Source organism: Zeus faber (assembly GCF_960531495.2).
Source record: "Zeus faber genome assembly, chromosome: 14".
In the NCBI taxonomy this organism is placed as follows: Eukaryota; Metazoa; Chordata; class Actinopteri; order Zeiformes; family Zeidae; genus Zeus; species Zeus faber.
Window position 1 is genome coordinate 25,542,929 of NC_137200.1, and position 25,442 is coordinate 25,568,370.

A 25,442-nucleotide genomic window follows, 5' to 3' on the forward strand; every position below is an offset into this window, starting at 1 on the left:
AGTGTTATGGGTATGTGAATTAGCCATACTAAACCAAATATAACCATTATCATAACATTTTTGCATTCGATGCACTGGATCAGCACATGCTAGTAACCACTGAGAGCCATGGTGCTCTTTCTCCATTGGGAACAGCTGTATATGCACCGATCAGCCACAACATTAAAGCGGTGACAGGTGAAGTGAATAGCCTGGATCGTCTGGTTCCAATGGCACCTGTCAAGGGGTGGGATGTATGAGGCAGCAAGTGAACAGTCAGTTGTTGAAGTTGATGTGTTGGAAGCAGCGTAAGGAGCTGAGCCACTTTGACAAGGAGCACATTGTGATGCTGGACGACTGGGTCAGAGCATCTCCACAACCACAGGAGATTTTTTTTTAACCTACCAAAAGTATTCCAACGGCGCCCAAAGCACCTACAATAAACAAGTGAGCGTCAGAACTGGACCAAGGAGCAATGGAAGAAGGTGGCCCGGTCTGATGAATCACGTTTTCTTCTACATCGTGCGGATGGGCGGGTTAAGGGTCCGATCCGATGGAGCATCTGTGGGATGTGCCGGAACAACAAGCCCGACCCACGGGGGCCCCACCTCCCAACTTCCAGGACTTAAAGGATCTGCTGCTGACGTCTTGGGGCCAGATACCACAGGACACCTTCAGAGTCTGGTGGAGTCCATGCCTCCACGGGTCACAGCTGTTTTGAGGAAACAAGGAGGAGCTGCACAGTATTAGTGTTATCAGTGGTTTTATTGTTGTGGCTGATCTTTGTATATTGACTGTATATAGAGAGATTCAGTCTCTGGGATTCCGATCTGATCACATTTGTATTGATTAGATCTGATTCAGTGTCTCTACTCTGGTCAGGGAGATAACAGTGAAACCAGGATCCAAACAGTCATGACTGGACATTCTCTAACGGTAACTTTCGTGATTGCTGCGCGAGCACCTTGTGTCGATTACGCACATTTTGGTATTGTTTTGTATTTTTAGAGCTTATAGAGCTTATTGTGCGTAATCACCGGGTGTCATGACATTTCACCTCATATATGTATGAACGTATGTATATGTATGTGACAAATAATCTCTTGAACTTGAACTTGATCACTATGATTGATGATCAAGGCTGGGGACCCCATGGATCCTCTTATAGGGCCCCTGGGGGTCCCCCAACCTCATGTTGAGCGACAGGATGGATCGCTCCATCTGCACGTTCCTCTTTCAAGGCCAAAGAAAAGGACAAAGAACATTTGTTTTTCCACAGAAATATTTACTTGTCTTAAAATGACCACTTCAATATCGTACAATTATTTAACATTTTTATTAATAGATTCATTTTCCCCAAATGTTTAACTGGTGTCGACGCCTTACATCACCCGATCGTTGTCCTTTTAATCCTTCCCTCAGTTCGTCTCTTAACACCGATAATTGAAAATTCCTTAAAAATAACAGAGCGTGAATAAATCCCACACAAAGCGTTTCCATGCTGTGTAGAAATCTTTAGACACCTGCACGTCGCAAAAGACCAAAGCAAAATATTCATTGTGTACATGATCATTTCAAGCGGCAGAGAATGTGATTATTAATAAATTATGACTCGGCTCGTGAGAGTTTAACGGATTCCTTCAAACTGGTCTTGGACGCTGGTCTAGTATTATATAAATAGTATATTTCTGTATCATATTTGTGGTCATGGAGTCCGATTTAGACACTTCAAACTCCAGAACACGCATAGAGCCGAGGCCGGAAATTAAAAAAATAAAATAAAATAAAAATAAAAAATAAAAATAAATTGATTTTGCTGCACAACACAAAAAAAAACAAACCAAAGCAGATTATTCAGATTATTCGTCCACTAGAAAACGTTACTCCTACGTAAAAAGACAGCTTCCTCCTCCTGGACCGCGACACCGTCTCACCAACTAAACACACGCGTTTCTGAAAATCTACCGTTTCAAACTCGAAGGAAAAGATGGAAACATACACGCGCACGCGCACACACACACACACACACACACACACACACACACACACACACACAGTGCTAACCAAATAAAACAACAAGTCACAAACGAACATCCTTCTTAAAAACACCTTAAACTGACACTCTATGAATCCGACATTAATTCAGGAATCAAGGAAAAGACGTTAATGATAAAAAGGGGATGTGTTCCATCCTCAAAAGTCGTTCTTTAAAACAAGCTATTTAAGAAACGTCCTAAAAACAAAATCCAGTGACAACTGCAGAGAAAAACAAAGGTGAAGAACCAAGATCAGATTGTGGCAAATAGTGCAGGTCACTCCAGTACTAGTTACAGTACAAGTAGTACCAGCAGCAGTAGTAGTAGTACTAGTACTAGCAGTACCAGCAGTAGTAGTAGTAGTACTGGTACTAGCAGTACTCGTAGTTAGTCCTTTCCTGATTCAGCGTCTTCCTTCATCTTCTGCATGCGGCTCCTCGTGGAGCCTGGAGGGGGCGACACAGACACCACGTTACCAACTGGAAACAATACACACCTTGTTAATAACTGACAACCTCCATTATATCATCACACTAGGACGTCTGTAGGTGAGAAGAAAGACACTCATTAGTAAAAGGATAGATATGAAGATATCATATTTTTGGCTATTTGTGTATATTTGACATAAAACATTTTTTATCCTACTTTATTTGTATTCTCTTTTTTCCCTTTTCAGACTGTTAAGCTTTTCATTTCCCTTTCAAGGAACCAGAGCAACCTGCAGCTCATGTTTCATTTACTCTGCAGAATACGTCTGGCCATTATTTTTAATATCCGAATATATTTTTTAAATTGAATTCTCAAATTGAGTGTGTGTGTGTGTGTGTGTGTGGGGGGGGGGGTTACGCACAGTTCCAAAGCTCTGATTATAGCGACTTTCTCCAAACAACGTAAATAAAAACTCCAGCTGTATTTAATTTACTCCGTTTCCTGTTGCCGCTCTGCTGTGGAGCAGGTGGCTGATCGCTCTTGAAAAATCCCGCCGGCGTTCTCACAGCTTGGGGGCAGATGACAGTGGTTGGGAACCTCTGCATTAGAGGACGAGTCTGGACATTCTGGTGAAAGGGGCACTCTCCCTTGTACACGCAGTGAAGGAGGAGAGGGAAGCGCGGCGTGCGTCTCCGCCGACGTGGCCTTGACCCCGTTACCGGGAACAATTCTCTCCAATGTGTGTTCACTGTGCAACAAACTGGATCAAATTATATTGAACTTTATTGTTTTGGGGTTCTTTTTGTAATATTAGGCGGAAAATGGGTGGTATTTAAATTCGTAATTTGTCCCTAATTTGTCGATTTAGAGGAACGGAGCTCCAGATAGAGCTGAGAACCGCGTCTCCGCCCGAATCCCAGGGAAGGATCAGGAAATGGTATCAGCGCTTCCTGTTTTGATGCAGTCGTATGAGAGTGAGGAGCAGCGACAAAGAGGAATCACTGGGAGTTTTGAGATGATCGATACAAGTTTAGTCTCGTCTGAAAAAGTCTCTCGTAGGGGTTTTGTTTTTTTTGTTTGTTTTTTTTCTCGGCAGTTGCTCAGAGAATCAAGTTGTGAGCTCTACTGGGAAAGATCTTCCAGGAACTGAACCAGAAAACAAAGTTCAGCATTTTATCTTTGGTCGATTGCAGAACAACATGAATGGAATTCTCTTCTTGTTTAATTGTCAACTGTGCAGATAAGTAGCAGAAGTGAAAGTGGCTCAGTCAAAGTGGCTTAAAAATAAAATTCACAAAAAAAACCCTCCATGGACGACGGAAGACGTCTCTACGGAGACGGGTCTTTATGTTTCTCTGGGACGCCACACCCTGGACGAAGTTTGAAGCGCTTCCAGTGCGGGGACAGCGCCGCTCAAGCGCCCGGCTCCGCCCTCCGGCTGCACCCGAGCACGGAGCCGGAGGGAGCGAGCGGACAGGGAGAGGGAGAACAGGTGGAGGACGTTCCTTCTCCCGAGGCGAGAGTGTAGGACAGGTTGAAAAAATGATCACATTGATTTAATAACATTTGGTTGGGGTTGTTGCGTCCGGAGACGCGGGTCCTTTACCCGCTCTGTCAGCGGAGTGACGAGTCTGTCCGGGTGGGGCGGGAAGACGGGGAAGTGGAAACCGAAGTGCTGGTCTCCGAGAACCAGGGGGAAAAAAAAGGTACTCACGTACTAACCCGAACCCATGACTTGCTGTATCCCTAACAGTCGTCCAGCGTGGAAACAGACTCCAGACGGAACTTCTCCAAAAAGGAGGCCAATGAATGAGCGCCTACTGCCTTCGCCGGATGTTCTTTATCCAGAAATGTTATGGATACCACATGGGAAAAGGGGCTTTGAACCGGCCCAACATCGCATGTCTGTGTGAGAAACTTTCCACTTACTCATCTCTGCAAGCTTCTGTATCAGCGTCGAATCTCCTCCATGTTTACTGTAAATAAGAAATTGGAAAAAACAGTAAACTCATCGAGTCAATTCCAAATGCACTGTGCCTGCGTTGACATGTGCACATATCGCACTACAGTTTGCGCTCCGTGCCGTGTGTTATTTTCATAAAGGCTGCAGAACCACCAGACTTAAAATTAGCTCTAGTTCTTAAATTTCCTCCGAGATGAGAAGTCAAGAAGGGATTAGTTAAATCAGCATATGAATCATACTGTATGTACACATCTAGCGCCGTTCCAACTAGCAGTAGTAGTAACCCAGAGTCCAATGTCCGATGTGTGCAGACGTTACAGGTAGTGTAGTGGATAGCAGCAGAGTAGTACAAACACACCAGGCATCATAGCAGCGTGACAGAAAGTGTCAATACAGCGACAGCAGCCGTAGCAATAACAAAGAAGCATGGTATGTATGTTTGGTTAATGAAGAACCACTAAAAGTCGACCCTAGGTGGTCAAATCTGCTCCAAACGTTTCACAAGACTCCCGGCCTGAAGACAGGAGCCAATAATGAATAATGGTCACAGCGCCTCCACTGGCAGGAAGTGGAATGTAACTCTCCTGCACATGGTGATATCTGCCACAAACTTCACAGGTTTGCCAAGGGTCCCGGCCTGAAGACATTCACGTGCCAATATCGAGTTATGGTTTTTGATTTACTCCTCCTTGAAAACATCTTACTCCTTTGAGCAACGTCCGAAAAGTTCACAGCTGTGTCAAACAGCATCCCGCGAGCACCCCGGACGTGCGCAGGGCGGGGGCCCGCTCATAGCTTGTTTTTTTTTTTTAATCTTTATTTCTTTTAAAGGAGTGATGTGATAGTTTCTATATTCTAATCCTGGGTAAAGTCACAATGACGGTTAGAAAAGACCAACTGCAGTCCGTGTTCAGCGAGGCCTCTCTGTGACCAACCTGCCGTCAGCCTCATCCTGCCCGTCCATGTCGAAGCGCAGCCTCTTGAGGGGTTTGGGGGCAGAGCCCAGCTCCAACGTCCTTTTGAAGGAGCGATCGCTGCTGTTCACCATCTGGTTGATCTTCTGGAACCTGTTGGACTGCTGCAGAGGAACACAACATTCCCAAAAACTAAATCCAGGATCCAGGATGGATCATAATTAGGGAGGTTAGGGTATACCGTTTGAGGTATACCGCGGTATCAAGCAACCACTGTTCTGAACCCTGTAATACTGTGCCCACGGTATAAATTTATGTTGCAAAATCGAAGAGGCAAACTTGAATTCACCTCACCTCATGCTGCCGCTGCACGGGAGCAGATGGGCAAATAATTATCCATCCAATGAGTCATTTGGCCAAGCGTCGTGCTTACGGCAATATTTTATGACAGGGCGCCTTTTGTTACTTGTGTGCGCATGGGAGCAAGTGTAAACAAAGATGGCGGAACGCCGCGCTTGGCCCTCTGCTACAACGCAGCAGCAACATGAGGTGAGGTGAACTACAGTTTACACTACACGGGGTACAGACGCCTCTTCGTCCTTCCCAACGTTCATATTCGGGGCCCGACGCTGGAAATTTGTCGGCCACGACAAAAATCGGAACTGAATTTGTGTCGTCTGATCCCGGCATTACGGAAACTCTGGCCTAACATTTACAATTGATGAATTTGAAATTTTGTCATTAATGTCAATATAAAAAGATGTGTTTTACGGCACCTCGAAAACTTGTTATAGCTATAAAGTAAAAACGATTGCCCTTTTCGTGGCAGAATTCACCGATTATGTCACACTACACAAGATAAAGACGACGATTATGGCCGGACAATTTAAATATTGTCCTACACGACAAATCCTAGTCAGAATCAGGTTGAATTTGTGTAGTTTGAAGCCGGACTATGGGAAGTCTGCAAAATGTATTACGTACCTAACACGACTAAAATGGTCCCCGTGTATTGCTGCCTGCAGCTATATCTATCATTGTTATTACTCGTACGCGCCCGTTCAAAATGTAAGACTTTTTAAGAAATGCTAATGGCGCAGTTTAACAAAATGTCAACGACTCAGTCCTGTGTTCCATTATGGAGGATGAGGCTACCGGTTTAACTCATTCTCCGGGGTCTGAAGTAGATCGGATGAACAGTTGTCAAGATAATGGAAGGACATGCATACAGAGACTTCTTCCTTTATAGCTAGATAATCAGATATCATCATCATCATCATCATCATCATTACCACCACCACCACCACCACCACGTTGCTTAGTGACATACCCCAAACGATTCACCGATTGAGACCAGCATCCTGTGGAGGCAAAGGACACAGGTTTAGAAAATCTCCACATTGTAAACAGCACATTCTATGGCATTTAACAGTGAAAGAGACGGGGAAGACGACGTGGAACCACTCACTTGGAGCGAGGGGTCATGATGCCGGGGGACATCCGGGGGTTCTTCATCGGGGAGACGTACACGTTGTTGCTCCCGGGCACACGCAGCGGAGAGCTGGGGAACTTGTACGGACTGCGCGGGATTTGCGGTATCGGGGAGAGGGTTGGCAGCTGAAAGAAGTGGGCACGCAGCGACCGTCAGCTGAGAGTCGTGGGGGGGTTGCCAGGTACAAACTGCAGAGCCTTGCCTCACAGCATTAACCATCGACAAAACTCAGCCGACTGAAATGGCAACGTGTTGACTTTCACACGCCGACTTACCGCGGATAATTACTCGCGATGGATCTCACGATTCTATTTCAATGCCAAGGGTCATGATTCAGTTCAATCCAATATTGATGGAATGGCTCACGATACGGTTTTATATCAATAAATTTACATTTTGATATTTTGCCACATATTGAGAATTGAAACCTACTTTTGGTGGCATTTCATTTAAGGGTTCATTATTTCTAAAAAAATTGATTGATAATAAAATGTTCAAATCGATTCGGAAATTGAAGCGAGAGAATTGAATCAGTGCATTTATTTCATAATCCTTGAGCCCAGTGGACTCTAAAACGTTTCAGAATGAAACTACATTTAAGGACAAACAAGATCTTGTTTTGGGGTTTTTATTTTTGTTCGCCGTGAAGGCCAAAATGCATCGCTTAAATAATCAAACTTTTGGGAAGGTACATTTCCCTGATTTTACAGGAGCTAGGCTAGTTGAGTTCACACAGGTAGCCTTCAACCCGTTAATATCTCCGTTCTGGACACGCAGTGATGAAATTCTGCTCTAAATCTGGGTGAGATAGACAAAAAGCACATTTCCCAAAAAACTGGATTATCCATTGAAAAATCAGGATAGAGTCCCACGGCGGGGAAAGGCCTCACCCTGGTGGAGGCGTACTGCAGGATGTTGGTTTTCAGCCTCTGCATGAACACCTGGTTGTAGAAGATAATGATGGAGTCATACTGGCCCTCGGTGATCAGCACGTGCTTGAAGGTCTGGAAGGAAAGAGGAGAGAGGTGAGACGGGACGGCGAGGGAGGGGCGACCGGGACACCGCGGCCTCCTCGCTCCCCGCTCACCTCCTGGTGGGTGTTGGCCATGTTCTTGTACGCCGTGACGATGGTTTTGAAACGTAGGTCCACGTTCTTCACCTTGCAGATGGCGTACATGGCGGACATCATCAACTGCAAGGAGCAGCAAAGGGAAGCCGTGAGCGACGTGTGGGGGGCGGAGGGGGAGAGAGAGAGAGAGAGAACTGGAGAAACAGTGCGAGGGACGGAGGGACGGAGAGAGAGTGCTACCTGGTCCAGGTGTCGGTCCCTCATCAGCTCGTACTCGTGCTGCAGAGTGTGCTGCAGCAGCGTCCACATGATGGGCTCTAGCTCCGGGTGCGAGGACAGCAGGTAGGAGCACAGCGTCTTCAGACGCATGTAGGCCAGCCGGTACACTGCAGGGCGGGAGAGTTAAAACCGCGGCGAAACCACCTCCTCTGTTCATACCAAAAATCTTGAAAGGCTTTCAGCGGAGGGACATCTCTCATCCTTGCTGAAAAGTTTACGATAGCGTCCTAACTGCGCCCTTTCTCACGGCTTATGTTCCAATCGCTTAGAATGGTTTGAGTTATCGTTGCATTTTAGTTAAAATTTATTATTTTCAAATTAAATTGGGAAAGTATGGAGGGGCGATAGTGTTTTGCGTCTGTTTATGCGCAAGTAATTTTCCAATAAAAAGTAAACAAGGAAAAAAAAACGTTTATAAAGACGCCGACATCTCGAAACATTTTAATAAAAATAATATAGTGTTACGTATTTACTTGTGCAAAAAGATGCTGAAGAGATTAAATACTAAAGAGACTAAACAATTGAGACAAATTGCCGTCTGTGTTGGATTGCGCATAAATTGTTTGTTATATTAGCTGCCTTAATCTAGTAGAGAGTGATGAGAAGATAAAATAACTATTTGGATTGACTGCAGTTTGGTTAGACGTTACCAGAAAAATGCATTATGAATGAATTATCTGTAATCATTTGCAAAGAGTTATCGATTTTTTTCATTATCTTCGGTTTTTATGTGCATATCATGATCGTATTTGCAGTCGCTTTTGCATTTTGTGGAAAATATTAAAATGGCACGAGTGCCAAATGTTAAGTAGTCCAACACCGACAGCCTACACAAGCACAAACATTTTAATTATAGGAACCAATTGAAAGGGCCAAATCTAGAAAAAATAAAAGAAAGATTCCATCTGATTTCATCCAAAATTCCCAAACAGTCATCACCAACACCCCAAACAGCATCTCACATTTTTTGTAGAAGAGGCTGAGGGAGTTGGATCTGGGGTGTCGGGGGGTCTGTCCGGATGACTGGGCGGGAGGCTGAGCCGTGGGAGGGGATTCAGGAGGCGGCAGGACACGGTGGCCAGGACGCACAGGGGAGAGATATCTGGACGGAACAGAGGGAAAAAGAAATGAAATAAGCACCCGGTGGTGCATGGATACTGACGTATGACGTTCACCGGGTCTGTGGAAAAAAAAATATCTCCAGCAACTCATAGATGTGCTGAATGTGCAGAGGCATTTTGTATTTTATCAATACTGTCCGGCGGTTAAGAAAATCACAAATGCATATATATACTGTATAATATAATAATAATAATAATAATAAATAATAATAAAAATGTATACTATTATAATATTAATATTATAATAATATATAATATTATTAAAATAATATTCATATCCTAATAATAACAACAATAATAATATAATATAATCTCTCAGCTCTACATGTGTATATGAGAAGGTCTTTTACTTTCTCATCTCTGAAAAGCACAATCCAAAGGAGATAAACACACACGCCATTATGATGACTAGGTTCAAAGAAACAAAAGAGCAGAAGAAAGGAATACCACGCTCTTCAAAACAGCCAAATTAACTACTTGACAAAGGCATTATGGTGGAAACACTGGAGGTTTTTTCTTCATGGGACCATTTTCAAAGTGGTGGTATAGTTCCCCCCCCCTTCAATAAAGCCAACGGTCCGTTTAAAGTTCGTCCTTTTACGAGCCGGTGAACAGAGCATCCGGGTGCCGGGGCGCGTCGGCGTGTGACAAACTCACAGGTCAGCTGCAGTGTGGTCATGCTGGAGCGGCAGGTTGTACGTGGCCGGGGGCTCCGCCTGCTCCGCTGGACCCTCCTCGTGTGCCTGTTTCAGGAGCTCAAACAGCGGAGAGCCCTGCAGGGAGACATTCAAAACACGAGAGCGTTTGTTCACAGTGGAGAGGTCCTGAAGAGGGAGCGTCTCCTCAATCCAAAACTATTTCTCCTCTACGCCAAAGAGCAGCTGTACTTAGTTTGTGGGAAACACTTTAAATGACAGGCTGGTAATTGTACAATAGTTTCTGTGTAACATGCAGGGAGAGTGTGTTCAATTACTAAGTATTGTACACATATTCACTGGTAAATCCCCAGTAATACACCAGTGGATAATTTGACCAATTAAATCTTTATTCGATACTCAGTAGCCGGATCATATTTTAGATCTGAATGACATGTTATTGATTTGCAGGAAAGCTGTGATCACCTACAAAGTAATTGAGTAAGTTATTAAATGGGACCGATTATACTTTTCCTTATTATCTGTCATATATATTTAATGTTAAATTATGGATGTTCATATTAGACGTGGCCAAAGTGTCAAATAATGAGGTAAACTAATGACAAAGTAATAGCTGTGAACAAAACACTTCCAAAGGTTTTTTTCTACGCTCTGCACGAGCTGACGTCAGCTGGTCAAGGGTTTCCTTATATGGTCATCTGCTCTGTCCCATCCACTGTGCGTTTCTCCAAACAAAACCAATGAAAACAGTACTTTCATTGTAGATGTATTTCACTTCACATTTAAAATGTACCTTGCACTAAGTTAAAGGATATTTCACTCTATTTATTATTATCATCATTATTTATATTGTTTTATTTATTTGGATATTTTATATGTATATACACATATGTATATGTATCTATAATACACACACACACACACACACACACACACACACACACACACACACACACACACACACACACACACACACACACACACACACACACACACACACACACACACACACACAGGTACTTTGACTTACGAGTTTAATTCGTTCTGTGACAGAGCTCGTAATTCAATCTGCTCGTATAGCAAATCAATTTTCTCCATTGAAATTAATTGAAATGCCATTAATCCATTCCAGCCCCCAAAACACCATCCCCAATTTTTTTTGTTACGTGTTTTCAAATAAGAAAAATGTATTTATAAATTACAAATATTGTATAAAAACATAAACATAATAAAAGAGAATGTCGAAGAGTATCCCTCATGTTTTTCTATGATTTCATGCTTTAATTCAATCGACGTCATCCGCTTCTTCTTCTCAGCACTTACTTTCTTAGGACCCATGGTTAGAATTTTTTTTTTTGGCAAAATAACTGCACAAAAAGCACAAAACACAAGCACAAAACACAAAAGAGATGCTTCCACGGTCAGGTAACCACGTGAAGTGAAGGAGTGAGACGCGGGATGCTGGCCAGATTCGCTCGCCATGCCAACTAGCGGCGGCACCTGAACCTCGCTCCTCCTAACTCACATTTTTGCTCGCAAATCAATACACACAAAAAAATTAAAAATAAATCGACAGAACGACGGCTCGTAACTCGGAAAGCTTGTATGTCAGTGCACTCGTAAATCAAAGTACCACTGTATATAGTAATTAATCAAAAACAACGTGGGTTTTTGTCAATGACGTGTGTTTTGTCATGTATGTCATTGTTGCTGCAACACTGGAATTTCCCTTTGGAAATTTACAAATTACCTTGATCTTATCTTACCTCAAGAGACCTATATGAACTTAACGTTAAAAGCAGCATAATAAGTCCTCTTTTAGCAATCAACTTAATACGTGCATTAATTCACTCTCGAACAAATACTTAATATTCTAAATGTAATTAGTATAATAACCTACTGATATATTACTGGGTGGCTACAAATTTAGAACTGAATTAATTTCTCTTGTATATTACTGTAATCTAAAGGGAAATTAAAATATCTGTAAGGGGTTACTGTTGCTTTCAATGATGTAGTTAGCAGTAACAGCTTACCAGCAGCAGAGGTGGTGGGTTAGTGGGTGAGACAGGGATTTATAATTCCGTGTGTGTTTTGAGTGGTATAGTTTATTTAAAATGTCCGGGTAATTCCCTCCAGTAAATGATGCGTGATTATATATTAGGTTTCACACAGCAAGAGATTTAGACAACGTTTAAAGACCTAATGTACGCAAACAGTTTCACACCATAACCACGAAACAGACAAGCACCACCTCTACGCCCTTAACATCCACCTTTCTAACAGCCTGCCAAACAACTCTTCAGTCAAGGAATGTGGGATGCACAGGCTTTCAAGCTCGTACAAATTCCCAGGAACCTCTGCTGGGACACAAGCAAGGGCACGAGGTGGGGTTTACCATACTTCTGTCTCCAGCACATAGCGCATGTACGGACCCGTCGCTATTTGGACATTTTTCTTTACGTCATGCCTGCTGCACCCTGCTGACATCACACACGGCTTGCCACTGTGCAGACCGGCAAGTGCTTCAGCTCTCGGCGATGGTTTTCCATTTAAACATTGAAGAGGGTTAACCAATTGAGGAATTTGTAAATATGTAATTTAGAATTCATAATTTTGAGAATAATCTGTATAAATGCACTTATTTACTGCATTTGCCAAGAGGACAATGAATAACAGATATTTTTTGGTATATATTTTCAAGGAACAATAGATGTTAACAATAAAATCCAATAGAGCCACTTCAAACCTCTGTAGGTAAAGGGAACGTTGGTAAGGTAATAAAATGTAAAAGGTCACACCCATGTCTGGCCAAGCCCGAGTGTTTATTGTGCGAGTGCATGAAGCAGGAATAGAACTTTGCCTCGCATTTGCTCCTCCCACTCCCTCAGCAGTCAGGCAGCGACAGACTGGCAGCCTGCTTTCAGCAGGAAGGAAAAAGCATCAGTATGCTCCCCAGCACAGCTCCACGAACAGACCAGAAAACAGGAATAAGTGCATAAGTGAAGATCGCTGGACTGCTTGCAGAGGCGACGAGAGGCACGTGACACACTTGAGCTGTGAGTCCAGACACAAGACAAAGGAAGTTGCTTCTGAATAACGATAACAGGATCCAACGGACACCATGTGGGATTGCTACATCGAAAAACAGCCGGACACGAGCCACTGATTGATACGGGAACCACAACCGAGGACTTTGGATACAATCGCAGGTTTGGAAGTTTCTTCTATCAACGCCACATCACATCAAATACGTACGAAGGAAAGAGGAGTATTCAGTCGGTCATAGGAGTATTTTTTGTTACATCCTATCTACCCAAATGTACGTTCTATTTTTTCCTTCAGCCTATGACCCATTGTGGGCTAATTGAGTAGAAAGACATAAGGTATTTTTGAAAAGAAAAAAGATAAGCTCCATACATCCGTTTCACATTCCAAAGAAAACAAACTCACTGACAATGGATAACAATCTCACACCACCGACCAACGTGAGCTGCGAAAGGAGCGATGACTTCAAGTACACTCTCTACAGCTCCATTTTCAGCATAGTCTTCGTCGTGGGACTTATTTTTAACATGATCGCCATATACATTTTTGCCTGCACATTAAAATTACGCAACGAGACAACAACGTACATGATGAACCTCGTGGCATCGGACCTGCTGTTTGTGCTCACCCTGCCTTTCAGGATCTTTTACTTTGTCAAGCGTGAGTGGCTTTTCGGCAGGGTGCTCTGCAAGCTTTCCGTTTCGCTCTTCTATACCAACCTGTACGGCAGCATCCTTTTCTTGACTTGCATCAGCGTGGACCGTTTCCTGGCCATCGTTTACCCATTTCGCTCCCAGACAATTCGCACCAAGAGGAACGCCAAGCTGGCCTGCTGTGCCGTTTGGGTTTTGGTTCTGTCCGGCAGTCTACCCACAGGGTTCCTCCTGGAGACTTCGTCATTAGGCAATGTGAAATCCGACAACATCAACTACTGCTTTGAGAACTACTCCAACAAGCAGTGGAAGTCCAAACTGTCCAAGGTGGTGGTGTTCATGGAGACGGTGGGCTTCCTCATCCCGTTTATCATCAACGTGTTCTGCTCGGTCATGGTCCTGCAGACGCTGAGGAAACCCCAAACCATCAGCCGGGGCGGTCAACTCAACAAGACGAAGATCTTGAGGATGATCGTCGTCCACCTTCTGATCTTCTGCTTCTGCTTTGTCCCCTACAACGTCAACCTCCTGTTCTACTCCCTGATGCGGACCAAAATTCTACGCGGCTGCCACGCAGAGTCGGTCATCAGAGCCATCTACCCTGTGGCCTTTTGCATAGCGGTAACCAACTGCTGCTTTGACCCGGTCATATACTACTTCACGTCGGAGACCATTCAGAACTCCATCAAGCGCAAGTCCATGGCGGCACAGGACACCAAAATCTTTCAAAAACTGAGATTGGACACACTCCAGAACAGTCACAACAGTTCAGCCACTATGCTCAACGACGAGTCTGCAGTTTAAATTGTATGAAATGAAATTATTAATTATTTAATGAATATCTGTTCAAGCTATAATCGGAGGAAGTGAAAAAGAGCAACTTGGACGTTAAAAAAAAAAAAAAAAACCATACAAAAAAAACAAAAAACCAACAACCACAAAACACAGGAGAGAAAGGGAGAAACATAATGTACCAAGGAGACACTTTCCCATCTTCTGGACAACACGGCGGGTATTGACTCTGAGTTATCAGTATTAAACCACCCGTCACCATTTGATTACATTGGGGATGGATCAAGTTGAACGGGGAAACTTGTGCACAAAGTCTTCACATGCCTATGTTGTGGAAGAAAAGACATTGACCCCCAAAATTTTTTATCAGGGCATGCCAAACAGCAGACTACTGAGCAAATCCACTGTCAATGCACTAAGCGACAAAATATTGTATTTGTTGTGTGGGACAGAGTAGCAACTCTCATCCTACTCAACTAAAACAGAGGGATGTTTCCAGTTTGGATTCTTCCTTCGGTATTTTAGGAAATCAACTTTAAATAATTAATAATAATCGGTTAAAATAACAGGCCTGTATATCAGCAACTACTAAATGTTTGAGCAGTGCGCTAGTTGTTTTTTTTTGTTGTTGTTGCAGTTGTTTTCATGTATGTACAGTGTTATTAATGTTTGCGGTATAAAAAAAGACTGACACTTTCTACAGCAGAATTTTACCCAATAGTGAAAGTAAATAAAAGCACGACCACTTTCAATTTGGTTTGACCGCTTTTTCAGTTCTATGGTCGGTACATTGAGGAGAAGAGAAGAAAAGCATACTACCATTTTCTACTCATTCTTGACATCATTAATCACACCCAAAACAAGTATCGGTTTATGAGTCAATCATTTTTAAATACAGGGCTGTTGTAGATTTCAGGTGTGGTCTATTTAGTGACACAATCAGACTGCCGAGTGTCAGAACAGCAGGTACAGGTTGACAGAACCAATGACCTTATCTTAATGTTGTCTGTCCATTCTGTTGAAAACATGGGAGAGGTAGCTCAACACCCAACCGAATAACTGTGCAATTTGAGAGAGCTCTGCGAGCGAGGCAGTTAACCAAAGTTGATATAGATTTTATATTGAGAATGTCAAATTATATGCTATGGGGCTCCTATGTGATCAGGAAGAACGGTAAGCTCAGCGCTGTTCCTTCTCCAACTGTAGCATTGCTGGTCATTAAATCCAGCGTGTTGGAAAACAGTGTGCAGCAGGAGCAAGCACTTCCACATTCCTTCTAAGGTGCTGAGCCTTGAGCGTTCTCTGACTTAGTTGTCATCCAACTTTTAGGATAGAATGCATGGCGGAGTGCAGGCAAGTAAGTGCACGCCGATAAAGGCAAAAGTACGCAGCTTAGGGCTAGGGCTCGCAGAAATCTGTTAGTAGATAAGATAAATAACAACAAAAGGTATACTCACTTTGATTGTTTTTTACACTGAAGTACTTTGTGTTCAAAATTGGGGAGGGGCGGAAGCAAACGTTTTGAACAGAGTATAAAGAAAAATATTTTTTTTTTTAAATCAGTAGAGGTTTTTATTTGTTAATTTTTTATTTTATTTTATTTTAAACACAAAATAACTTGTTAAAACCTAGCCATGATTTATCGGTAATGGGGCTATAATCAATGGGAGTGTTTACTAAAAGGGTTATTTTTGTGTCTGCAGGACACACACACACACACACACAGACACAGACACAGACACAGACACAGACACAGACACAGACACAGACACAGAAGGGGGGAGAAAAATCTGGCTCTTGACTGTGTGTGTGCATGTGGGCGTGAACTTATAAGATCTTCAAACAGACAGCCACTAGTGTACAGCCTCCTCAATTACACCTCCACCGGTTTACCACTGGAAATACATCTACAACAACAGTTCAATGAAGTCATGAAATGGTAAAATTGGTAAGTGAAATGTTACTTCTTTTTTGTACTCCTATATTTTCTGTAGCATTCTATATAATATCACATTGATTTTATAATCACCCGAGAGGAACATTTATCCAAAATCAATAACCTTTACAGAAGTAGAAGGATATATTGAATGAAAAGAGTAGTTTGCATGCAAGTAACTTAAGTTGGTGTTGACCACTATGTTTGGTATGGCATGCAAACTCTTGAGAAATTGCAAACGAATAAGAGACAAGTTATGGAAATTTTAGTTATCTAATAATAGAAAACGATTTGGGATTCGGCATTGCTGAGTGATTAAAAAAAAACATGTCTAATTATTGATTACAACAACTTAAACCAGTAACAGTTTGTTGTTGTAAAAGTTGAAGTTTAAAACTCCCCTTTATGTAGGAATTGGTTCATGGTTTTATGCAGAAGTGCTTAAAAATAAATAAACATCATGAACTGCTGTGGACATTGACATTGTTATCAGAAGTTAGAACACTGGAATACTTATTACAGCCGAGCTCATCAGTGTTGTGATAACCAGTTTCCCAAAGTTACCCGAAGCAATTCATACCCTTTTCTAAAGATAATCCAACAAGTGGATTATTTTTAAAATAAAGGAACCAGGTGTCTGACCTTGTAAAACCAGGTTTTACTTGTACAACCATGTTTTACAAGAATAGGAAGACACAGCTAAAACTCTGTTAACTAAATTGGACCGTCTCTCATCAAACACAACTCAGCTGTGCCGGCGGTGGGGTCGTGCTTCATTTCACCACTGTAAATTTACACTTCATAAAACGCCGAACGTTATGAGTTTGTCGAGTCTATAGATGTCACAGGCCTAGCTGCTGGACACGTGGTGCTCCTGTCTCTCGTTCCCTACAGCTCACTTCATTTCCTCCAGACAGGACGGATACAGACCAATAAAGGCTGGATTACCAAAACACATCAAACCATGGCGTCTTGGAACATGACTGATGCAGCAGCAGAGCCACTCTCTTCTCCGTCCAACTGCACCGTTGACACCAGCTACCGTTTCACATTCTACCAAGTGTCCTATGGCGCCATCTTCATCCTCGGCCTGACCACCAACAGCCTGGCTGTGCGCAGGCTGTGGCTCTCTCCCTGCACACTCACCAGCACTGCCATCTACATGGCCAATCTGTCAGCGGCTGACATGTTCTTTGTAGTTTCTCTGCCACTGAGAATCTACTACTACCACGAAAAGGCTCAAGCCTTCTTCTCTCACCCAAGCGACGTGCCCCCGGCATGGAGTCCTGGGGGTGCCTTTTGCCAGCTCACCTTCACCCTCAAGTACATCAGCATGTATGGGGGCATCTTCTTCCTGGTGTGCATCGCCGTGGACCGTTACTTTGCCGTGGTGCACCCAATGGCGTCAGCCCTGCGCAAGCCACGATCCGCCCAGCTGGTGAGCGGCGGCATCTGGTGTTTGGTGCTGGGGCTCAGCTTGAGCCTGCCCCTGCTGCGCTCTGCGGCCAGCCGCCGCCACCAACCGTGCCTCCTTGACCCGTCCTCCCAGCGCCAGCGCACCCTGATCCTGGCCGCCCTGGGCCTTGTGCTAGGGGCGTTCTTACTTCCCGCTGTGCTGCTTCTCTACAGCTATGGCAGCGTGCTAAGAGTGCTGCGGCAGCCGCGGCACCGTGCACGCGGCCTGCGCCATGGCCGCCGCCGCACTCTCACAGTTATCTACTGGGTGCTGGCCGTCTTCCTGCTGTGCTTCGCCCCATACCACATCAACCTGCTGGGCTACACACTGACCCATGTGGGGCTGCTGCAGAGCTGCGGCCTGGCCATGGTCACCAAGGCTGTGCACCCTGTGGTGCTGTCGCTGGCCAGCGCCAACTGCTGCCTGAACCCGCTCATCTACTACTTTTCCAGCAGCCTGGTGCACAAGGAGCCGGCCTGCAGCACAACCAGTGGCAGCCATTGAGTTACTGAGACAAAACTGCTGCACTTTGTATTACGAGAGTGAGAGCACACCAGTCACAGTACAACCCCCCCGATTAATGTACTGTATATGGTTTATCGTTTTATCAATCTGGTTTTTCCTGTATCACCTTTGAAAATTAAAAGAATATGAAAAATATATAATAACAATAACAATAACAATAATAATAATAATAATAATAACAGGCTGCGTGACACAAGAGATGCAACATCATGGCTGACAGAACTCACCGTCTTCCACACGATGGTTTCCATGATGAGATGCTCGCAGCTTTCTAGGTGCTTCACCATGTCTTTGCTCAGCGTCGGCTCGGCCTTAATGAAGCTCTCGATGACTTTGTAGAAGTCAAAGGCCCCAAGCTTGAACACGTCCAGGATCCAGGGAAAACACAGGTCCGTCTCAGTTTGGTCACCTCCATTTCCAAGGTTGTATCCTCCACTTTTTCCTGCGATGACACGGTCATGCCCACTTATCAAAGTGATCTGTGTGTTTATCGTAGAATATGGCTACTGGGACATCATTTTCGGAGCCAATTCAGTAACCCACCTGCATAGGTTGCCAGGACAACTTCCAACGCACAGGCCAACAGTGAGGTGTGGAATGTGGAGTCATTGAGAAGTTTACTGGAATGGAAATCACACAATTCAGATCAAGACCAACCCAACGGAAATACTCTACTGTTGTTCAACCCACACATAAGGAATGTTTATGTGTTTTTACTGTACTTAATCAACTTATTATTTTCTTTAACACTGAAAGGGATATGAAGAATACATACCTGAAGTTTTGCACAGACAGTCTTTTCTCTTCCTATAAAAGAAAACAATGTTTTAAAAGGGGAAATCCATAATATCGTCCGTGTTGGATGGATTACAATATGTCCCAGAATTCCATTAGAAACTGCAACTTTTTTTTATTTTTTTTATTTTTATTAAGAGGAGCACATGAATATTTATATAAGTCTACTTAATCTATACAAAGAATTGTATAGTTTTTTACTAAGATTAACATTTACACATTCAGCATCCCAAAATTTGATTTCTTTACAAATACCAAGAGAATTCTTTAATAATAATAATTTTATTTACTAACAATTAAATAATCAAAACATTTGAAAACATTAAAAATATCTATATATTTTTTTTAACATTAATTAAAAAATGTTTTTAAGCAAACAGACACAACAACACATGTACTGTATTAGACCATCGCAGGAGATGATCGGGAATTCGGGCAAATTATTTCTAAAAAGACAGCTTTATAAAATAGATTCAGAAATCATTAGGAAATAGATAAATATATAAACACGGAAGTCACAAATGTATACAGGATTGAGGGAAAAAAAACCAAACAATAACTTGCCGATTTGAGCATGGATTCCATGGCTCTATAATAAAGCCGGACACCGAGGGTGAACCGCTGAAAAAGATTAAAAGGAAATAAAACATTTATTTCTAACAAAGAACATGTCTATTTACGGTCTATTGGGACAGCAATCAGTATATAAATATTTATTATTTTTAGACAATTTCTTACCTCTTTTCCGAGAACAATGCAGCTTGGGCCAACAGCCTGACCAAACTTCAGGCCAAATAGCTGCCCAAAGGTCTCCACACGCTTCAGCACCTCGAGTGTGGGGTCCACTGTGCAGTTCTGATCCCAGGAAAAAGAATCTGGTTGAAATACAAGCGAAACCACCACAGCATTGCAGCATAGCGTTTAATGAGATGGAGAGGACGTACTTTGAAATACATGGCCAGGTTAGGGGAGGGCTGGTCCCTGCTGGAAGAGAGATCCATCCTCAGCTGCTGAATGGAGCTCATGGCAGCTCTGAGGAGACAAGATCACAGATTAACATTATATTAACATTACAGGTCAGATATTTGATGACGGATCCACATTTGATACAATTATCTAGATTAATCTGAAATGCTTGGCTTGTTATTTCTGGATCATAGGTAAACAATTATGCTGAGTCAGTGAAAGATAGCTGGGTTTAGCATATTAAATTACCTCAGCCCCCCCCACCCAGCCTTAAGGAAAATCTATATAAGCATGTCTATAATTGGCATTTCAGGGTGATGCGAGTGAAAATATCTATGTATACATAGATCAACTTCTGTACGGGCTGATTGGTAACAGAGTTGTGAAGACTAATAAGATAATAAAAGTAGGTCAATTATGTTGGGCTGTCACGACTGACTAACTACAAACCTTTGACAACAGGTCTTCATCTCTTTCGAGTGAGTCTTTAACGGCAGAGGAGAAAAATCCCCTACCTGAAACTATTTTGAGCAGTTTCAATGTTCATTTCCCTTTCCTGTTGCTAACCTATCTAGTATCCTGCTGTTGGTGAGAATCGGCTTAATTTGTCAGTGGTTGCCACGGTGTTGCCGCAGTGGGACATTCAGAGAGCATGCTTTAAGGAGCAACTGCCAGTATGATGTGGGATGGGGGAGGTTGATGGAAAATAACAAACGTTAAAACTGTCCTGCGTTATTCTCTACTGGGTAAATAAATCTCAGGCAAAAGTCTCCCTGAAAGGAAGGATGCTCACCTGACTGGAGTTTGGGGTGGGACCATCACAGGATCCTCCTCCTCAAGTTGGTTCTTCTTTGGTGTTCTCTCCACCTGCATTCTGAACAAAGAGGAGGCCTCTATCAAAATATTGCCGTGGAGAAAACGGTGTTTCCTGGGTTCACGCGGGTAAAATAAAGAAAAAGCCAAGCAGTTTTCCCAGCAAATTAAAGGTGCGTAGTGAACCTTGATGCTTCAGGACGACACATTTAAGTGACATCAACAAATTGCTTATAATGTTGTTGGTCTCACACCTTGTGCACTTGCAATAAGCATTATAGAATAAAGTCTTGACATTTTCCAGTTGTTTATTCAAATGTCAAGCACATTTCAAGATTCAAGATGTTTATTTATCACATACATATACATAGGATCATACATATATGTAGTGAAATGTCATTGCAACGCACCCGTGGATTATGCACGAATAAGTACTAAACTGACACAATAGCTAAACTAATAACAACCTCACTAACTTATCTAACTGATTCCTAAAACGTAATTCAGCTGGTAAATAGAATAAAATAAGATTAGGAGAGGTAATATACTGAGTGGGGATACAAAATAGAAATAAGAGGAATAGACTATTTTGTATATACAGGTATGTGCAGTAAAGTGGCATGTGAATAAACTGAGGTAGTGTATGTAGAGATATACAGTACAGTATACAACAGTACGGCACAGCAATACAGTAACACTGAACAGAACAGCAATACAGCACATTCGTAGTACCCAGTACAGTGATACAGTATGCAGTACAGTATGCTATAACCCAGTACAGTGCTACAGTATGCAGTACAGTATACTATAACCCAGTACAGTGATACAGTATGCAGTACAGTATGCTATAACCCAGTACAGTGATACAGTATGCAGTACAGTATGCTATAACACAGTACAGTGATACAGTATGCAACATACAGTACAGTAAGGCAGTGGGGCCTATGTGAGTGTCTTTACAACCTTTATAACCTTATAAATACATCGTAAAAAAAGAATGTGTATGCAAAACTGTAAAGACAACCAACAGACTTAGGAATGCCAAGAACACAATATTTACAGGTCTAATTTTGGAGCAAGAAGTGTTTCATCTCCATCCAGAAACAGCCGCCCATCGAAGTCTCTGCCCTTGAGGTAGTCCTCTTCGTAGTGCCTGCTCAGCTCCTGAGCCTGGGAGAAGAACACAACATCTAAAAAGCAGATCAAATATACTAAAGACCATGGATTATAAAAAAAAAATAAAAATCTTAGGATTATTATTCAAGAGTCAAATAAATTGCAAAAAGCATGTCAAATCTGTATGACATTTCACTATTAGACAGCTGTTTGCTCCGATAAAGTAAGAACATGTTCCTGACAATCAAAATAGCCAAATGGCAGCTAAGCCACAGTAGCATAGCAACATATAAGCTCCAGAAAATTTGTAATTTTTTATAAAGTACGATTTTAACAGTTTATTAATCCGGAAGGAAATTTTGGATCGTGCATCATACCGAGAAAACGCTTACTGGCTGCTGGCAAGATGTTTTCATACCACAATAAAGACTCAAGAGAATTATTTTTTGGTAAAGTAATACAATTTCCTGACTAGTTGAATCATTGCCTCTACCTGCTTTATTATAATATCCACATTATTAACAATTCTTTCTGAATCATTACTTTCTCAAAAAATTCTTAAAATCATTCTATGATCAAGATGATCCAAGCTGACTATCCTGAGCATGCCAAAACCAAATATAAAAACACAAATGTGTATAATAATATTTTACTACTTTTAACATAAAATTATACTTGGGAGATAATAATGGTTATAATTGTGGTAGTAGTAACAGTAATAATAGTAATAATGATAAAAATAAAACCATTTAACAACCTTTTTTTTTTTTTTTAAACCCTGTAATCCTTTAAAACAAATCAATAACATGACAAAATAATTTAGTGCCTTACTGGGATGAGACACTAATCAGGTTACCTGGAAATTAGGATGATAAAAACATTCTAACATAACCAACATCCTTCCTTAGAGGAGTGTCAGCATCAGCACCTGTGTCTCAACTGTTTTAACAGACAACACTGCAACCCACTTCCTCGACAAAATACAGCTGATGGGGATGTTGTGTGCACAAGAACACATTCTTTTGACTCCATGCGTGTAAAACAAACACACATGGAGTCAAGGACACAGAACAGCTGTCGCACAATAATTGAATGGCTAACTAACGCTGACAGTAGGCATTAGTTTCCCAAAAGCTTGAGCATTACTCTGACAGCCTCTGTACTGCAGCCCCAGCAAAACAGAGCTCTTGCGGGCATGATATGATGCTCCTGCCTACCTGAGGAAGATCTGGAGATCTGGAGAGATCCAGTGATTCAAGGAAGGCAGAGAAACTTGTCTGGTACAAATTCTTCACCTGTACAACAAGCCCAGTGAAGCAGAGGACAGGAGCAGGGTGAGAATGAGAGATTGTTTTCGTGATATATTCTGTTAAGATAAGGCGTAACACTGGACCTCTTCTATGTTGCAGTCATTTTCCTTGCACAAGGTCTCGAGGAGCTTTATGTCGATCTCCGGTTCCGGAGGACGCGGTTTGGCTTTGCTTTGGTTCCGGCGAGATGTTCGTGTTGGCGGACTCTGGGCTTTATTGATGGCTGACTCTGTGGGAGAATAGCATGTGAACATGAGGATGTAGGGCTGCCCCCTGAAAGTGGAGATGTCAAATTGCCAGTGTCAGTCAACTGAGATTCAAGTCAAGCAGTCTTTTTTTTTTCCCCAGTCAATGTGCATTGCAATAACAGGATAAAACAGACAGAAGCTTAGAAAATGCACAAGGAAAGAGACGGGAGCGTGCTGCGATTGAAGACGGGAGCTTGCTGTGATCTCGTGAGAAGACGGAAGTGAGTACAGATCGAACATGGCGGCGCCCTGCTGCACGGACTAAAACACTGACAATCTGCGCCAACTCAGACAAATAACAAAGCAAATTGCAAAATATATTTATGTGTATATATATATATAAAACAAACAAAAAAAACAAAACCCTGCGCGAAACCAAAGTGGAGGACCTCGAGGATTATATCGATTTTTATTAGAACGGGTACGTGATGGAAGAGGACCAGGACCATAACAATCCAGCAAAAAGAAAGAAGACAGACTCAGCAACAGACACAGACCATCTCATTCCCAGCACTGTAGAGGTTAGTGTCTTGAATGAGATTAACAAGAAGCTGGACATGCTTGGTCCGCTTCTTCGAGACATTGCCGAGATCACCGCCAGCCTTGATTTCCTGCACCGCACAGTCGACGAGATGCAAAAAGACAACGCAGATCTAAAAACCTTCGTGAAGCGTCTCACAACGGAGGTGTGGTTTAAAAAAAATTTCAATAAAATAAGGAAAGAGACTATTCTGGAAATACAATCCAGAAGTATGCGGGACAACCTCATATTTTCTGGGATCCCAGAGAACATTGAATCCCCAGAAAATATGGTGAAAGACTTCCTCCACACCGCCCTGAAACTCTGCGAAGCAGATCACCTTCCACCAGGTTCACCGACTGGGACATGGGGAGCCGTCCCCACTCTATCGTTGCTAAGTTTGAACACTTCAAGCACAAGGAGCTGGTTAAAAGCAAAGGACGGGAGCTGAAAGGAACAATGCTGGGTATGTATGATAAATTCCCCGGGGGGTGTAAACGACCGACAGAAGGTGCTGTACCCCATCCCGAAGGAGAACCGGCAGAAGGGTAAACGAGTATGGCTGGTTGTTGATAAACTATATACTGTATAGACGGTCTGTTATTCCGAGAATCCTCCACCACACCCTGGTTATTCTGATAATTATGTATGTATTCTTGTTTTCCTGGTAATTATATACTGCAAGATGTGGAAATTAGCATGCTATGTCAGGATTTAAAATATTGCTCACTCTCATTGTCTCACCTTCCTAATCCCCCCTCCCTACTTCTGTCATTATCTCATCTCCTTAATCCCTCCCTCCTTACTTCTCCCTTCATTCTCACTCTATTCAGTCTCTCACTATGTGTGTGTCTAACTCTGCAATTTTCTTTGTTAATTTTTGTCTATTTTTCATTTGTTTGAATAGATATGATTCAAAACAGATGACATTTTATGAAATGGGAAAGAGACCTTGCTGTTCCCACCGATATCAACCTGTGGACGCTTATTTGCAACAAAACCTTTTCTATGACCCCAAATTCCAAAATGCAACTCATCCAATATAAGATTCTGCACTGAGCTCATATCACAGAACACAAACTGTTCAAAATGGGTTTTGTGGATAAAGACGTTTGCTCTCACTGTTCCCTTAATACCAGAGATGACTACTTTCATGCCTTCTGGCTCTGCCCACCTATCCTAGCAATCTGGACCAACATCACCAAGAAGCTATCAACCCCTCTGGGTCGCAGCATTCCAGTCTACCCGACTACATGTCTCCTCGGTGACCTCTCCTCAGTTGACCCACCACTTAAACACCACCAACCCATTCTGATCGCCTAGAAA

General features: G+C 42.6%; 3 protein-coding genes across 3 annotated transcripts in view; 2 read left to right on the forward strand and 1 right to left on the reverse strand.

Moving 5' to 3' along the window:
* Positions 1 to 2,161: 2,161 nt before the first annotated feature.
* Positions 2,162 to 25,442, reverse strand: part of rb1 (retinoblastoma 1) — a gene marked incomplete at its 5' end in the record, with an annotated part of 29,461 nt that continues 6,180 nt past the window's right edge. Inside the window, 20 exons of the mRNA XM_080013568.1 lie at positions 2,162 to 2,461; positions 4,374 to 4,420; positions 5,343 to 5,485; positions 6,652 to 6,682; positions 6,790 to 6,938; positions 7,704 to 7,817; positions 7,901 to 8,005; positions 8,123 to 8,268; positions 9,124 to 9,263; positions 9,940 to 10,055; positions 18,576 to 18,790; positions 18,892 to 18,968; positions 19,124 to 19,155; positions 19,708 to 19,764; positions 19,882 to 19,998; positions 20,088 to 20,175; positions 20,903 to 20,983; positions 21,983 to 22,092; positions 23,256 to 23,333; positions 23,432 to 23,577. Of these exons, the coding sequence (XP_079869694.1) occupies positions 2,403 to 2,461; positions 4,374 to 4,420; positions 5,343 to 5,485; positions 6,652 to 6,682; positions 6,790 to 6,938; positions 7,704 to 7,817; positions 7,901 to 8,005; positions 8,123 to 8,268; positions 9,124 to 9,263; positions 9,940 to 10,055; positions 18,576 to 18,790; positions 18,892 to 18,968; positions 19,124 to 19,155; positions 19,708 to 19,764; positions 19,882 to 19,998; positions 20,088 to 20,175; positions 20,903 to 20,983; positions 21,983 to 22,092; positions 23,256 to 23,333; positions 23,432 to 23,577 (2,051 nt within the window). The 3' untranslated portion in view covers positions 2,162 to 2,402. The remainder of the gene's footprint in view (positions 2,462 to 4,373; positions 4,421 to 5,342; positions 5,486 to 6,651; positions 6,683 to 6,789; positions 6,939 to 7,703; positions 7,818 to 7,900; positions 8,006 to 8,122; positions 8,269 to 9,123; positions 9,264 to 9,939; positions 10,056 to 18,575; positions 18,791 to 18,891; positions 18,969 to 19,123; positions 19,156 to 19,707; positions 19,765 to 19,881; positions 19,999 to 20,087; positions 20,176 to 20,902; positions 20,984 to 21,982; positions 22,093 to 23,255; positions 23,334 to 23,431; positions 23,578 to 25,442) is intronic.
* LOC307240190 (lysophosphatidic acid receptor 6-like) lies at positions 12,879 to 15,175 on the forward strand. Its single transcript, XM_080013872.1, has one exon. It carries the CDS (start codon positions 13,397 to 13,399, stop codon positions 14,441 to 14,443), a length of 1,047 nt encoding a protein of 348 aa, XP_079869998.1. The 5' UTR covers positions 12,879 to 13,396; the 3' UTR covers positions 14,444 to 15,175.
* Positions 17,332 to 18,327, forward strand: LOC307240398 (lysophosphatidic acid receptor 6; the record flags this gene model as incomplete). The annotated part of the gene is made up of 1 exon (XM_080014179.1): positions 17,332 to 18,327. The coding sequence occupies one exon, from the start codon at positions 17,332 to 17,334 to the stop codon at positions 18,325 to 18,327; it is 996 nt and encodes a 331-aa protein (XP_079870305.1).